Raw genomic sequence first — 14,174 nt, forward strand, 5'->3', positions numbered from 1 at the left:
TTGGCTTTCACAGTTATTAAGGAAGCTATTACTCTTTTTGTAATTTCATTATTTTCATTGTAATTTGTTCTGTTAGGAAAAAGGGTAAAGTTGTTGTTGCCAATAAATTTGTTTCAGAGATTCTAGCAGTTTCCTAAGGTCTCATTAGCCCAAACATCAGGCTTGCTGAAGAGGCACCACAATAGATGCCTGAAATCATTGTCAGGGGGGCAGGGGGGGAGGGTAGAGGGTTTGAAAACCACTGGGTGGGGTCACAAATTTTCAAATGTGCCAACCTTTTGTATAGCTTTCTGGCTTCTTTGATTTTTAAATAACAGATTAAAACTGTGGATCTATCAAGTACTTCTGATTGTTTGGCCAAGTTCAAATCAAACAAATGGTTGGGATTGGTTCTCTTTGCTGGTATTGTATGTGGCACAGCACTCAAGACGTCTCAGAAAAGTGGAGAGGACCAAGGAAACACATCATAACTTTGATTCAGCAAAGTCTTCAAATTTTCTTTCTTACAGTGTATCTGGTCCTCGTTCTTTTGGCATGCCAAGAGGCCCATTGTGCTCCTGGGGATGCTATACATTGACATCAAAGTTAAAGAATGTATTTTAAATGAGCCACCCACCCTATTTTTAGCAACTATTCGCCAAATCAGAGGTGGCTAGTGGTGGATATTTACTGAGTCCATACATTTTTCATTAAGTTTTTAAAACTAAATTGCACAAAGATTATCTTTTATCTTGGGTTCAAAGTTTTTCAACTGAAAAAAACTGTGCAATACGCGTTTAATGTGCAGTAATTTCTTGGGAGGACTAATTACTGTTATAAATTCGTTTGCAAAGATTCCACCAGCAGGTTAGACCACTCATACCAAAATTAATAAAGACGCATAGATACATGTGCAAATTTTTATTTTTGCTCAATGGTTTAATGCTCTTAAAAAAGAAATGAATGTTCCAGTGGCTGGCAATAACCCATTTTATGGCTAAAGATCCATAGGCAAAGGAGACCCAAATATTTAAATTTTGCAAAATTTGCATGACCTTAAGATTTCGTTTCTTAATACTCAATCTATTTTTCGTTCACTCATTTGTCCTTTGTTCAACTTTGCAATGGAACAAAATATATGTTCCCACTGAGGCATCTTCCTTACACAACTTTTAAGCACCAAATTTAATCAGCTCACAAATAGGGCTAATCACATGTGAAAACAAAGCTGAAATGAAGAAATTGAGTTTTTTTTTTTTCTTCCAAGAAATCTACTTGTTGGGCTCTTTTGCCCATGGGTCTTAATTGCTGCGATTTTCATAATTTTGCAGTCTCTCATCTTAAGTGTCAACAGACAAACTGCGTTTTGGCTTTCATCAATCAACCTACCGACGCCAAAACCACGGAAGCCGAAATCAATAATTGTGTGACGTAACCTACCAATCAGCATCTTTGGTTCCCATGGTACATTTGTACATTTGCACTCAATGTTGATGGAAAGTGAAAGAATTTGTATGCATCTTTTTAGTGAAGAACCGCTAAAAAGATATCATAATGGTATTCGATTGATGAACTAAACAAAAACTCCAATTCGATCTTCCCGAGTTTGTTTGGAAATTTGATTGATGGAAGCCAAAACGCAGCTGGCTGTGATGGTTTTGATACCAACATCATTGTTTGTCTTTCATTGTGTTAAGCTTTGAAACCTGCTGACAAAGTTAACCCAAGCTTTGCTTTAGCTCAAAGATAAGGTCAGTTGGCTAAACACCTAAAATGGTCTTTGATACATCATTCCAAATTTCACAAATGAGTAGAAAAATAAGTTGATAATAATAAATTATTATTTCCAGGCAGTACAAGTTTACCAGCACACCACGCCAGTCCTGTGGCTGCACTGCTACTGTTAAAAATTTCATTCATGCATGTCGATTATGTTTTAACCAGTGAGAGCAAAGTTCAGAACATGAAAGCTAACCTCAACTGCAAACTGACAGGCATTTTTATTACCACTCTGACATTTCACTTCTTTGTTATAACTCTCACACTGTTGGCAGTCTTTGAATAACCAATTCATTGCAGCATATCTACAGTACAGGGCCCGGTTGTTCGAAAGCCGATTAACTTAATCCAGGATTAGTGTAAACTTTTGTTTCATGTTTTCAACTTCAGGGTGAAAGTTTCTGTTGCTTCTTGTTTTTGAAGATTGACTTCTTCTAATGTGAAGTTTTGCCGAGTATCACCGCCAAACAGCATTTGGGAGTAGAGAAATAAACTCGTTGGTTAATTTTTAATCTCGGATTAGCGTTAACCAGCTTTTGAACAACCGGGCCCAGTACTGTAGCCCTTTGCTTCTGTTGCTGTATTCACTAACCTCGCTTTGCAGGCCTTACTTGAGGTTACATCTGCTTATGTTACCCAGTTAAATTTCTACACGGCATGTGAAAATTAATAATAAAAAGCATGCTGCAACTCACAGTACAACCTGAAAATGCTACAAACCCAGTCAATGATCAGGCACCTCAACTCATCCCCCCAGCTTATAGCAACAAACAACATGTATATAACATAATTGCTAAAGCCATCATTTTCCATGATCAACTTCACACTCTAATCAACCCTGAAAGCAGAGGCCCTTCGCAGATAGGTTGCAGAGAGGAAATAAGACTGAAGGGCCTCTGCTTCCCTGGTAACTGCTACTTTAACTTGGCAACCAAATTTAAGAATACAGCTCAAGGTTAATTGAAAGGGAGAGAGTTTCACATTTATGAGCATGTGTAAACTATCAAGTCAGCCTATTAGTTTAATTCCATTGCTATTGAAACAATCGAAAGAAGTGATGCAGGAAATGAAAACAATGGAAGGACTGTTGCAATTATTTCCTTTGTGTTATGAACCTACTGCATGCAAAGAGGTAACTTGTGCATAGCATGTTCACCCCATACAATAAATTCGATGCCAGGTCAAAACTTAATATTTTCTGTGTAAAACAGCAGTATCTTCCACCAAATTTGGGTCTCAGTCAATCAGTGCATTTGCTTTAATACTCTCAGCGATTAATGAACATCTTCTGGTTCAGTAAGAAACCGTAAAATTTGCAACTGCCAGTGCCAAACCTTGGACAAGCTCAAAACTGTGAAACTGTCCCTCTAAACTTGTTGATTTATCCAAGCTAATGAACCTTGCTGGTTCTTTGCCAGGTTGCAGCAAAATCACACACTATATCCTTAGTTTATTTCCACGGGATCAGGTCATTTTCCTAAATATATGTACTGTTGTATGCAAAATATGCATCCACATGCCAACCAGATGTTGTGCACGGGTGCAGACAATTGACATCCATACCTCACCTTACTGCTTAAAGAGGCATTTAAACCACTGTGGTTGACCTAGATAAGAAAATTTTCCTGCATTATCTCGAACTTCTTCCCCCGGTTTGAAATTTGACATACAATATTGATTTTGAGGTTTCAGCATGCCAGACAGGAAAAAAATCCCACATTTTTGTTCGGCCCTTTGACCATTTGCTTTCCTAAGCAATGCAATAACAATATTTATTTTTATTACTTTTAATTTTACCCAAAGCTCCTAAATGCATGTTTGACAAATGACAATAAATTTAAGTATAAAATCTGAGTAGAAATTTGGAAAATTTGTACATGATAGAATTGAGTTAGTGTTAAGTACAAAACTAGCTAAAACGAGGCAAGAATGGTGATTGGTGTGTCCCACTGGAAGAGCTTTGATTTGGGTCTGCAAAAAAAGAAGGAAAACAGACTTGAATGATCAATACAAATTGAAATAATAAAATATTCATCTAGCGAAAATTACTGTATTGTGTTAAATTGAGATGTTGATCATCACCTCTTTCATTACACTTTTATTGCCTGCATTTGTATTTTAAAGCCCCGGTTTCATTGTTTTCTTTTTCAAGTCTGTGAGGTTTTGCAACTCTGCCTAGCAGGCAGGATTCAAGTTCCTGTTTACGCCACTTGAACGATGAAAGCTTTGAGGCATTTGTCACTTGTCATAATACTCATTTTGGCTCTGCTAAAAATAAGTCTTGTAGACACTCTGACCCATGTTCAAATCCCATAAGCTACCCAAGATAGGTCTTGAAAAATGGTGGCATGATTTGAGACCCCATGTTAAAACAGCCTATTTCAAAAACAATTTATGAAACAAAATAGTTACTTTCTGTGCAGTGTAACCCTTTTTTCCACAAAGTACTTTAGGATAGTAAAATTTAGTTTTTCCTCTATTAGATTTTATAAATTACAGGTCCTTATTTCTATTGAGGCAATGTTCCTCAGACATTTTGTCCCGTTTATCAACACTGCATCATCAAATGTCAAAGTACTTTTTCAAAAAAGCATGATTAAACTTTTGTTTGAATCTTGAGAAATTCTTAAGTTAACTTTAATTATCTTAATCACTTTAATTTTAAAACGAACTTAACATCATTTATTTGCACACTTCCATTTTATTCCTGCAACAGTGATGTCAATTAATTACCTTGATAAACTGGCTGATTGGAGAGCAATGCACCATGGGGCAGCTGTAATGATGGCAAGCTCTGATTGACTGTTGGGCTCATTCCCAAAAGAACTGTTGAAATTTGAATAAAGAGATCTTAAACTAGCTGTACTTTTTGTTAAAAGTTCTTTAGTATTATTGTTTTTATTATCATTATGGTTATCTTTGTTACTATTAAGCAAAAACATTTAATAATTAAAAAATATGTGAACATTTCATTTGAGTCACAGGGATTCTAAAATTATCATTTGACATCACTGGTAAACCAGCCTTTTAAAGTTAACAAAAAAAATTGATTAATGACTGGATAACAAAATTATGAAGTTCAGTATGCTAAGATAATATAGACTAGGAAGATTAGGTCAAACCTATGATTAGGAAACAATCTTTAGATTGCTTCAGAACTCTTAAAATAGAATTACCGCTAATTTTTCAATATAATTTACATTGCCAATAAGAAAATTAATTTTCATTAAATGAGTGAACAGACAGCTGTGGTAACATATCTTACTGCATTTACAGGTTGCCAATCTCCTTTCCATGTTAACCCTTTGACGTCCGAACCGGCCTAAACCGGCCAGACTTATTATTTTACTCTGTCAATCGCCAGATAATTTTACTCGTCAATGGGGAACCCCTGGGAGTCAATGGGTTAAAAAAGACATTTCCACAGCAACAAAAATGACTGAAGATCTTAAAGGTAAGAAAGACAAACAACAGCTTGCAAGATTGCCATCAGGGGCTTTTTTTTTGCACAAATGATCGGGTCACAAAGCTCTGAACGTGTCCATGGTTGATCCATGGTCAGCATGTGTCCAAGAAAGCATCTTTCACAATGCGTCTTGTGTAATTTTGGTTAACCTGGCTTTGCCGCATCAGCTGTTACACTGCACTTATGACTAGAAACGCATGTACCGGTAATTCGATGCACACCCAATTTTGACATCCAACAGGTGTCTCGAAAACAAAATAATACCCTAAGTCCCCAAAAACTAAAAAAAAAGTAACCCAAAACCCTCAATTTGGCTAACCCTAGGCTTAAAGTTGGTTTTTAGGCCTAGAGTGTCACAGGGCCAATATATACATCCGAGGGGAAACGAAGATGTCCGGCCACACATGGAGCGTGGTTACTCCGTTAAATATGGTGGATTGCCCAGCTTTCACTTTGAAACAAGTTGTGGCGAACGAAGGACTTGAACTTCACTTGAGGTAACTCAAAAATTAACCAACTTTACAACCAAGTGTTAGCCAAACTGAGGGTTTTGGATTACTTTTGTCGAGTTTTTTGGGTCTTAGGGTCCTACCGTAGTTTTCAAGACAACCGGCAACCAACACTAAGCGTTCCTTCAAGTCGAAGCATTTGCATTTACTATTTCTAACAATGAGGTACAAGGGTAAAGGATAGTGCTATTTTTAGGTTAGGGTAAATGCAGCTTTTTATCGTTACATTTTAGATGTACTTCAGGAGCAGCACTTGAAAGACACTTTGTGACATTAATTGTCTGTATTCCAAGACACAAATGATGTTGAAGTTGGGGACAAGAGCAACGGGACACTTTGTGACGCTTATTGAAATCTGCGTGCATCAAATTATGTGCATTTCTGGACATACATGTATCTCTTACACTGAATGTTAACAAATACAAATGCAACCAAAAGCTTGGCTAGTTACCTTGGTTAAAGTGATTCTGTGGCAGAACAATTCCAGCTTGTTCCCGTGACTGTCGAGACAGGTGAAGCATAGCAGACTGGAGCGTGGACGATGGAACCATACCAATGTGGGTCAAGGGTGTGGTCACCTTGCCTTGGAGATTGGTACCAAATAATGTTAGGTTAGGGGGTTGGGACTGGTGCAGTGGCTGAGAAGGAACAGGGGAACTGAGGGACATAGCGATGGATTGAGGTGATAAGCCTTGAGTAAATCCTGCAGGCACAGCTTGGCAGCTCTTGAGATCCCCTGAAGACCTGTTGAAAGAAAGACAACAAAGTAAACGAATCACAACTTGATTGATGAAGATGTTACATGTAGGACAGAAACAATTACAATGTTATTGATTCAACGAGGGAAAATAGTTGTGCTGCAAATGTGGTATGCATTTTTAATTAGAATTTTTTTTTGCTGTACTCTTCAAAACAACAAGGTGAAATAACCAAATTTAAGGTTTTGATGACAACATGAGCTTTCAACAGTGAATCATTGGTTCTCTAGCTATCCTTACCTCAAAAACTATTTGTGCCAATATAATAATAGGATTTTTCGCCCGATTTTTTCTAACCGCTCGCATACACTTTCCTTGAATTATTTTCATTTCTACCTTGTAAGTGTAGATCTTAACAAGTGTTATCAAAATCCAACAAGAAAATTGGAGGTAACCCCGCATTTTTCAAAGATAATTCATGAACAATATTTATAAAAAGCTTTAACATACGAAGCAATGTATAGTGTTCTTTCTCAAATTGAAACTCAATCATCTCTCAAAAATGCATTTTCTTTTTGGACACCAAGAGTAATTACTTAGATCTTCTTTTCGCTGGATAGTTTAAAAGCGTGCAAAAATATCCTGTGTTAGTAAGCTTTACCAATAGGAAACCTGAGTATGTCGAGATGCGCAGAACGTACAGTACGCGCAATAACAATAGAAGGCACCATGCTTAATTAACAACTTCAATATCCACTCAAAAACTATGTCCCCTTTAAGACAGAACAAAATTAATAGTTAATAAAATATATTTTGAAGTGACTTTTTCATTGCTGTAGCCATCCTCAATTCTTGAAGATCCCTTTAAGTAAGTTTCTAATTGTAAAAACACTCCCTGTATCTCATAAAACAGCACACACCTTCTGGGTGAGGTAATACTGTCCAGAATTGTTTGAGGAGAACCTGGAGGTGGTGCAGAAGCAACAGTAGACTTGGTTTGCTGCTGCTGCTGTTGCATCATTGCAGACACCACATCTGTGGCAGCTTTTTGTTGCTGCTGCCTCATTGCTGACAAAAGATCTGCAGCACCCTTTTGATGCTGGTGCTGCTGTTGCTGTTGCTGTTGCTGCTGTATATGCCTCAGTGATGATGATGACAATGCTATGAAACTGTTTGGCAACCCTACAGCTCCAACATTCCCAGCTGGAGCTGTAAGAAGAGCAGATGGTCCAGTGCTTGCAACGATCGCTGCAGATGACCTTGTAATCTTTGGCGGGGACGTCATGGCAGCTTGAGTCCATGCAGATGAAATGGAAGAAGGCTCACTTGGAAGCGAAATGGATGTGGCAATCACAGAACTTGGGAGATGAGTCAAAGGTTGGTCCCTTGCAAGTGGGTCTCTTGGCTTTTCCTGAGATGAAGGAGACTTATTTAAAACAGAGGCAGGCTGTTGCTTTTCACCCAGAGGCTGTTGAGAAAGCAACTGTTTTGATGTTTCTCCCTGTCCTTCTTCAGGCGAGATCATGTCTGCAAAGTCCAATATTGTCACAGCTGACTTTGATTTGAGATTATCCAATGAGGGGAGGGATTTGACGGATGCTTTCTGGACAGAGTCTTTTTGAGAAAGGTTTAATCCTGTGATGATGGGTACAGCTTGGAGTATGAGCTCAGGCCTGCTTACAGCTGTAGTCTCCATTTTAGTTGCCACAGCAGATGTCACCACAGGTTTGAAAGTCAGTGAGGCAACAGTTTGCGATGCAGCAGGTGTCACTTGTTTGACATCAGGAGAGTGCTGCTTGGACTGTGCAAGATTCACAAGAGCTGATATTGCCGATGTTTCTGTGGACCCGGAGAGTACTGGAACAGGGATACCAGAGCTGACAGTAGTGCTGACAGAAGTAGACAACTTGCTGGGAGATTCTTTTAAATCGAGATTTCCGGCATTCTAAAGGAACCAAACGAACGTGGAGAAAATGCATTAAATTTTACAAAATAAACAGACGTGATAAATTGTTCAGTGAATAGATCACTTCAGTACCACCATACACAACTGGCCCCACTTGTTCGAAGGGTGGATAGAGATTTATCCGGTAGATGGCGTTATCCAACTTTTGAACAACCGAGGCCTGAAGAACAAAACGTGGTACAAAAGAACTATTTTAAAGGGCTCTCGTGAGGGCACAAAAAACATAACAGGAACTGTACCAATTGACACTAATCCTCAACACAAAAGAGCTGCATCTAATACTGATCCAATGATCCAGTTAGGTTGTAAAGGGCTATGTGGTGTCCGAAATCATTGACAATTTTCACACTTTTAGAACTCCTGCAAGAAGCAAATTTCCTGAGAAAACAATGATCCAATAGTTTTTTCCTTTTTCACTTTACGTAAATTTGTTTTGCCTACACTGGATCAGCAATTTATTACTGATATGCAAAAGTGTCACTGGTATTTTTACTACAAATCCAGAGGAGTAACTCACACTATCCTGATTTTCAGGTGATTCCCCTTGCTTCTTAGGAATGGGTCCAGCTGAAGAAGAAAAAACCATCAAATGTTAGGGCAGCTCATGTTTTAAGACCACTTAATTTAATTGTGTGGACAAGTTACTTTTCTGGTTTAAAATACAAGCAGTTTTAAGATTGGTCAATTTTTTGTACCTTTTTTTCTCTAACTACACATACACACATACCACATGTTTATTTATGGAAACACAAAAATATGAATCTGCCCATATGTAAACTTCTCAAATCGCGACCCTTATTCTAGACTGGCAGGCTTTAAACAAATGGAGTATAAAGACTGGGTAAAAATTTTATTTGCGCAAGTGTTGCAGGTAATAGATAGGTCTAGGGTTAAAAATCTGACACGTAAAGCTGAAGGCGTTTTATTCTGATTTATTGATTCACGTTACAACAGCTCGAATAAACAGCAAACAAAACATCGATTAATGTCACATGCATGAGCGTTAAACCTGATAAAACACTCCTCATTACAATTCTTTAAACAAAGAATAGTAATGAGGTGGGCCGGCTTGTTTCTGGTATGCTGATATCTTACCCTCACATTTTGAACCTTTGTTCAGACTCACTAGGGTCTAGCTTTTCGTAATATGTTTTTGATTCTGTTCTAAAAACTTGGATCACATGTTTTATCGGGTCTAAAAACATGAGGCATGCTTCTCTGTTTTTAAACAGTACATGTACTTCAAAACTAAAACCTATAAAATATACTTCATTTATCTTAAATGAACTTCTGATACAGCTCCAGTGCACATTTCATACTATTGCTAACTTTAGAAATAACTGGCCACACCAATAATCTATTAAGGGATTCTTTATAGCACAAGTAAAAAGGACTGCATATATCATTACTTACGTTTCTTGTGCGATTTAGCTCTGTGAAAAAGAAAGACAATATCAAATATTACACAGATAAAATAATCAAATATCATTATTGCACTGCACATAATTTTAAGTTCTGGCTCACTACGGAACACTGGTGAACTTTCCATGAGCCTGCTTGCTTTCTTTAAAAAGGATTCTACCGATTGAAAAAGAAAAGGATTGAATTACTATTGCCAAGATCAGCAGGTTAACAGGAAAAGGTTTCCGCATTTTCCGCATTTCCGCCAGGCTCCAGCACTTGGCTAAGTAGCCTAATTTCTGGCTGTTATTACACAATTGTGGTCTCATTCACACAGAAGCCCTTCAAGCTAATCCTGCCAGGCCGACCACATGCTGGAAAGGTCAGACCACAACACCGGGAACACTGTCCACTACTCTTTTCGAATAGTGTGTGGGATCTTTAACATCCCACAGAGTTAATGAACAAGGGCTGTGAGACAGGACCTCCGGCTTATCATCCTTATCTGAGAAGACTTGTAAGTCTAACCATTTGCAGATGTGGTTACAAAGGCAGCACTTTATCCTCAGTTATTAAAGACCCTGAGTGTTGGTCCCGGCCGGAGTTGAACTCACTACCTCCCGTGTGACAGCCCGGTGCTCAACCAACTGAGCCACCGGTGCACGGTTAGGATATTGTACAGTTCAATTTTGAGTTTTCTTTGTATAGTATTCATTAGTATAATCTGACACAAAGGAAAATCAAAACTAAACTAGTTTAGGCCATCGACTCCTGGGAGTGAGACTTAACATTTCACCCCCCCCCCCCCCCCACCACCAGACGATTTTACTCACCAACCGGGGGCGTCCTATGGCATTTGAGGTGTCAATGGTTTAAAGCATATTGATCCACAAAAAAAGTTTGAACCACAACAAAAATTTACTCATGATTACAGGCTGGGGCACATCATACAAGTTTGTACTAATTGTGCGTTCGATCGAAGGAGAACGTGTCCTAATTTTGTTCAGAGTGGATGATTGTGTGGTCTTGCCAAAAAGGAATTGACACTTTTCTCTGTAAGGGACACCAAAATAGCCTCCCAAAGATTCTTTTCTTGTTTGCAGGGGCACCCTCGCGTGGATTCTCGCACACGTATCGTTCTCTATCTGATGACAGCCCCTTTTTGTCACATGCTTACAGTTTTCTGGCTTGGAACCCTACAGAAACACACAGGCTAAGAGAACGCACTTCAATAATCCACATTACTGCTAGTTAAATACAAACATTTGTTAATTAAGCCCAGAAAGATTCGTTTTCAAAACAATGATGTGATGTGTAGGATGTCAGAACTGTGCCCTAGCAGTGTGAACGTTCTTTGACATCCCAAAGAAATGGTATTGGACAGGGTCTTTGTCGTCACCACAACCTTTTGATACGCCTTGCCAAAAACCTTCGCACAATCAAGTTTTTAAACAGAATTTTGAATTGATTTCATTAATTCATTCATCTGTCTACATTTCTTGCCTGCTAGTCATCCAGCCCTTTGGGCCACAATGGGCGGACTTCATTTCGAAGAAATGCTGAAAAATTTTTAAAATGTTAATGTTGATTTATACCTACATAGTGCCTTATACATCCGAGTGTGATATAAATGCCCTTTACAATAAAGATTGGTTATATTAATCTTAATATTATTTTTAAACCGAGATTATGAGGTAATTAAACTCTTATGTGAATTTTTTCTTCATTCACAATTTTGTCACATAATTCTACCCTCTTTCCCTCATTTTTGTAATTTCTCGGCATGTCTTTTATCTTACCTTTAGACTACCAGTTTTTTATCGACCATTTTAATTGGTTTAATTTTTTAATGTAATTAACTTATAGTATTTACCAGTAGTAGTATTAGTACTGAAAAGCCCCCTTAGGGAGTGCTAATAAAATTTGTATTGACATAGGATCATAGCTTCACTTGAGTGTTGTAAATTGGTTATGAACGAGAGAAGCAATCTACACACTTAGCTGGACAATTTAAGAAATTGTCTCCTAAAGACATCGCAGAAAAAATACAGTCCCGTAAGAGACAATAATTGCATAATTGTTTAGCAAAGTGCAAGGATAGTTTCTCTCATTCATCTATAACTAGCTGCACTTCAAATATACATCCATTTCATTTATAGAGTCCTTCATGCAAACAAATCAGCCAAACAAGTTGATCTACTCCCCACATGTGGCTTCATACTGTTTAGTAGCTCAGTAGGTACCGGTAGCGGCATTGCAGAGGTCATGGTTTCTTATACCACAGCAGCCACATGAATTTTTTCAGGCGTGTCTATTATAGACAATTGCTTAGATTGATCAGCTAAGAGCAAGGAGCGCTTCTCTCAGTCGTCTGCATGTATTGGCCCGCACTTCAAATATACATTCATTTTCATTCAAGATGGTAATACTGTGTTATGAATCGAATCAACATGCTCCATGTCTCCACTCTCTTCATTGTATGCATTTGATTATTCTGATATTATCTCAGCACTAAACAGGCAAATTGCACATCTTTATTATACATTGTTTAAAGCCATAAAGTGAACAGTGTAGTAATCAAACTTATTCAAATCGTTGCACATAAAAGGATCTCAAAATGTATGGAGAATTGCAACATATCATTAAGTTTACTTTACACAAATTAATATTATTGCGAAAGTGAACAATTAATAGCTCCCATGTTCAGCTGTCGGCAACCTGTTGGCCAACTGTCAGCTGATGATAACCGACAGCCGGCTGACAGTGTTAATGAAGCCAAAAAGTAACCCAAAGCAATAAAAGTTGAAAACAGCAAATAGACAACCATCTCCAGACCGTATGTACCATTTTGTACATGTACCTATTTCCTTAATTGAATTTTTACTATCAAATAGGCATGTTTTCTCGGCAGCAAAAAGGCACTTTTTTCAATCATCCTATCCTGCATTGCGAAACATAGTTTACAAAACTTCATGTATGGAAAGGAACGTTTTCAATATGGCGGACAAATGAAATCGAACCATATAGGCATGTTTTGCTAGCCAAAGAAAGCAAGGTAAGCAATAGCCGTACTAACTATTGAGAGTACAGGGTAAAGTATCTCTTTGCAATTAATTTTTCCCTTTCGTTCTAGTTGTTGAAGCAGTAAATAAGTACGTGTTTGCGATCATTTCAGTACACGACTTACTGACAGGTCACCGACAGGTCACCGACTGTTGGCCAACTGTTGACCGACGGTCGGCCAACACTTCAGTTTGCAACATAACGAAAACTGTCGGCTGACTGTTGGCTGTCTGTTGGCTGACAAACGACCAACAAATGGCCAACGGTCAGCCCATGGTCGGGCGACAGTTGGGCAACAGTCAGCCGACAGACGGCCAATAGTTGGCCGACTGTTGGCCGACAGTATCTTTTGAGAACTGTTCTTCACTTTTATCATTATTGCCCTTCTGGCCATTATGTGTACTAGCTGTAGCATAACGTAGAATACCAAAGCAATAAATGTACTTGAGATGTTACCTTTAAAAATTCCTCTGCAGATTGAGCTCTTGTCTTAGACATTTCAAAAATTTTGATCTTCATCTGGACAACATCACACAACAGTCCTCTATGAAGAAAATTGACAAGGCTTGTAAAACTAACAGCTTCTGGTATAAACAATTTTGGTTTCTACTGTATACAGTAAGTTAGTAACTTAAGGATATTTGAATGTTTACAGACCTACATGTGATAATAATCATTATCATTATCATTATCGTTATCATTATCGTTATCATTACATTATCATTAGGCATTATGCATCAATAATTTCCAACATTCTGATACCATGAGGCACACACAAAAAGAACAGTAGATTTTACTTTCGTACAATTATCTCAACTGCTGATCTTAGTGTACAAAACTGTAAATACCTGTAAGTCAATCAAGAGAAAGACCACTTTCATAAAATTAATGGTGACCATCTTTATGTTAATTAGACCTACTGTCCTCATTTTGAAACAAAAATATGCTTTGAATTTGCTTGTCATAGGAAGGCTAGAAAGGCTTATTAGCATTAAAACAGAAGATATTTTTTATTTCGCTGCCATTATGATTGCCATCATGAAAGTACGATTTCAATGGTTGGGATGACCCTCCATGCACTCTTCGTCAATTACCAGAGACGGACAGTTCTGCTGAAAAATTAATGCAATCCTCAAGTCAAAGGGATGGCCGTAATATTCTTTAACCAACAGTTTAAATCAAATAGTTACCTTAGTTCGTCAGTCCAAATGAACTTCCTTTTGGGAACATTTTCTCTTTGCTTTGTCGTCAAGTTGAATGGGGGCCTGGATATATATAACAAGCCCAGATTTAAAAATATGCATACCATATTG

General features: G+C 37.9%; 2 protein-coding genes across 2 annotated transcripts in view; one reads left to right on the forward strand and one right to left on the reverse strand.

Annotated features, from left to right (window-relative positions):
- The window catches only part of LOC138015656 (4-hydroxybenzoate polyprenyltransferase, mitochondrial-like), an 8,075-nt gene extending 7,178 nt beyond the window's left edge, over nucleotides 1–897 (forward strand). The window contains exon 6 of the mRNA XM_068862751.1: nucleotides 318–897. Within this exon, the coding sequence (XP_068718852.1) occupies nucleotides 318–470 (153 nt within the window). The 3' untranslated portion in view covers nucleotides 471–897. The remainder of the gene's footprint in view (nucleotides 1–317) is intronic.
- LOC138017584 (ubinuclein-2-like) lies at nucleotides 894–11,345 on the reverse strand. The gene is made up of 8 exons (XM_068864628.1): nucleotides 11,302–11,345; nucleotides 9,925–9,975; nucleotides 9,811–9,830; nucleotides 8,915–8,964; nucleotides 7,352–8,376; nucleotides 6,185–6,477; nucleotides 4,492–4,584; nucleotides 894–3,729 (listed from the first exon to the last, which is right to left on the reverse strand). The coding sequence occupies exons 1-8, from the start codon at nucleotides 11,343–11,345 to the stop codon at nucleotides 3,668–3,670; spliced, it is 1,638 nt and encodes a 545-aa protein (XP_068720729.1). The 3' UTR covers nucleotides 894–3,667.
- Nucleotides 11,346–14,174: the final 2,829 nt, after the last annotated feature.

This window comes from Montipora capricornis, chromosome 9 (genome assembly GCF_036669925.1).
Source record: "Montipora capricornis isolate CH-2021 chromosome 9, ASM3666992v2, whole genome shotgun sequence".
NCBI lineage: Eukaryota > Metazoa > Cnidaria > Anthozoa > Scleractinia > Acroporidae > Montipora > Montipora capricornis.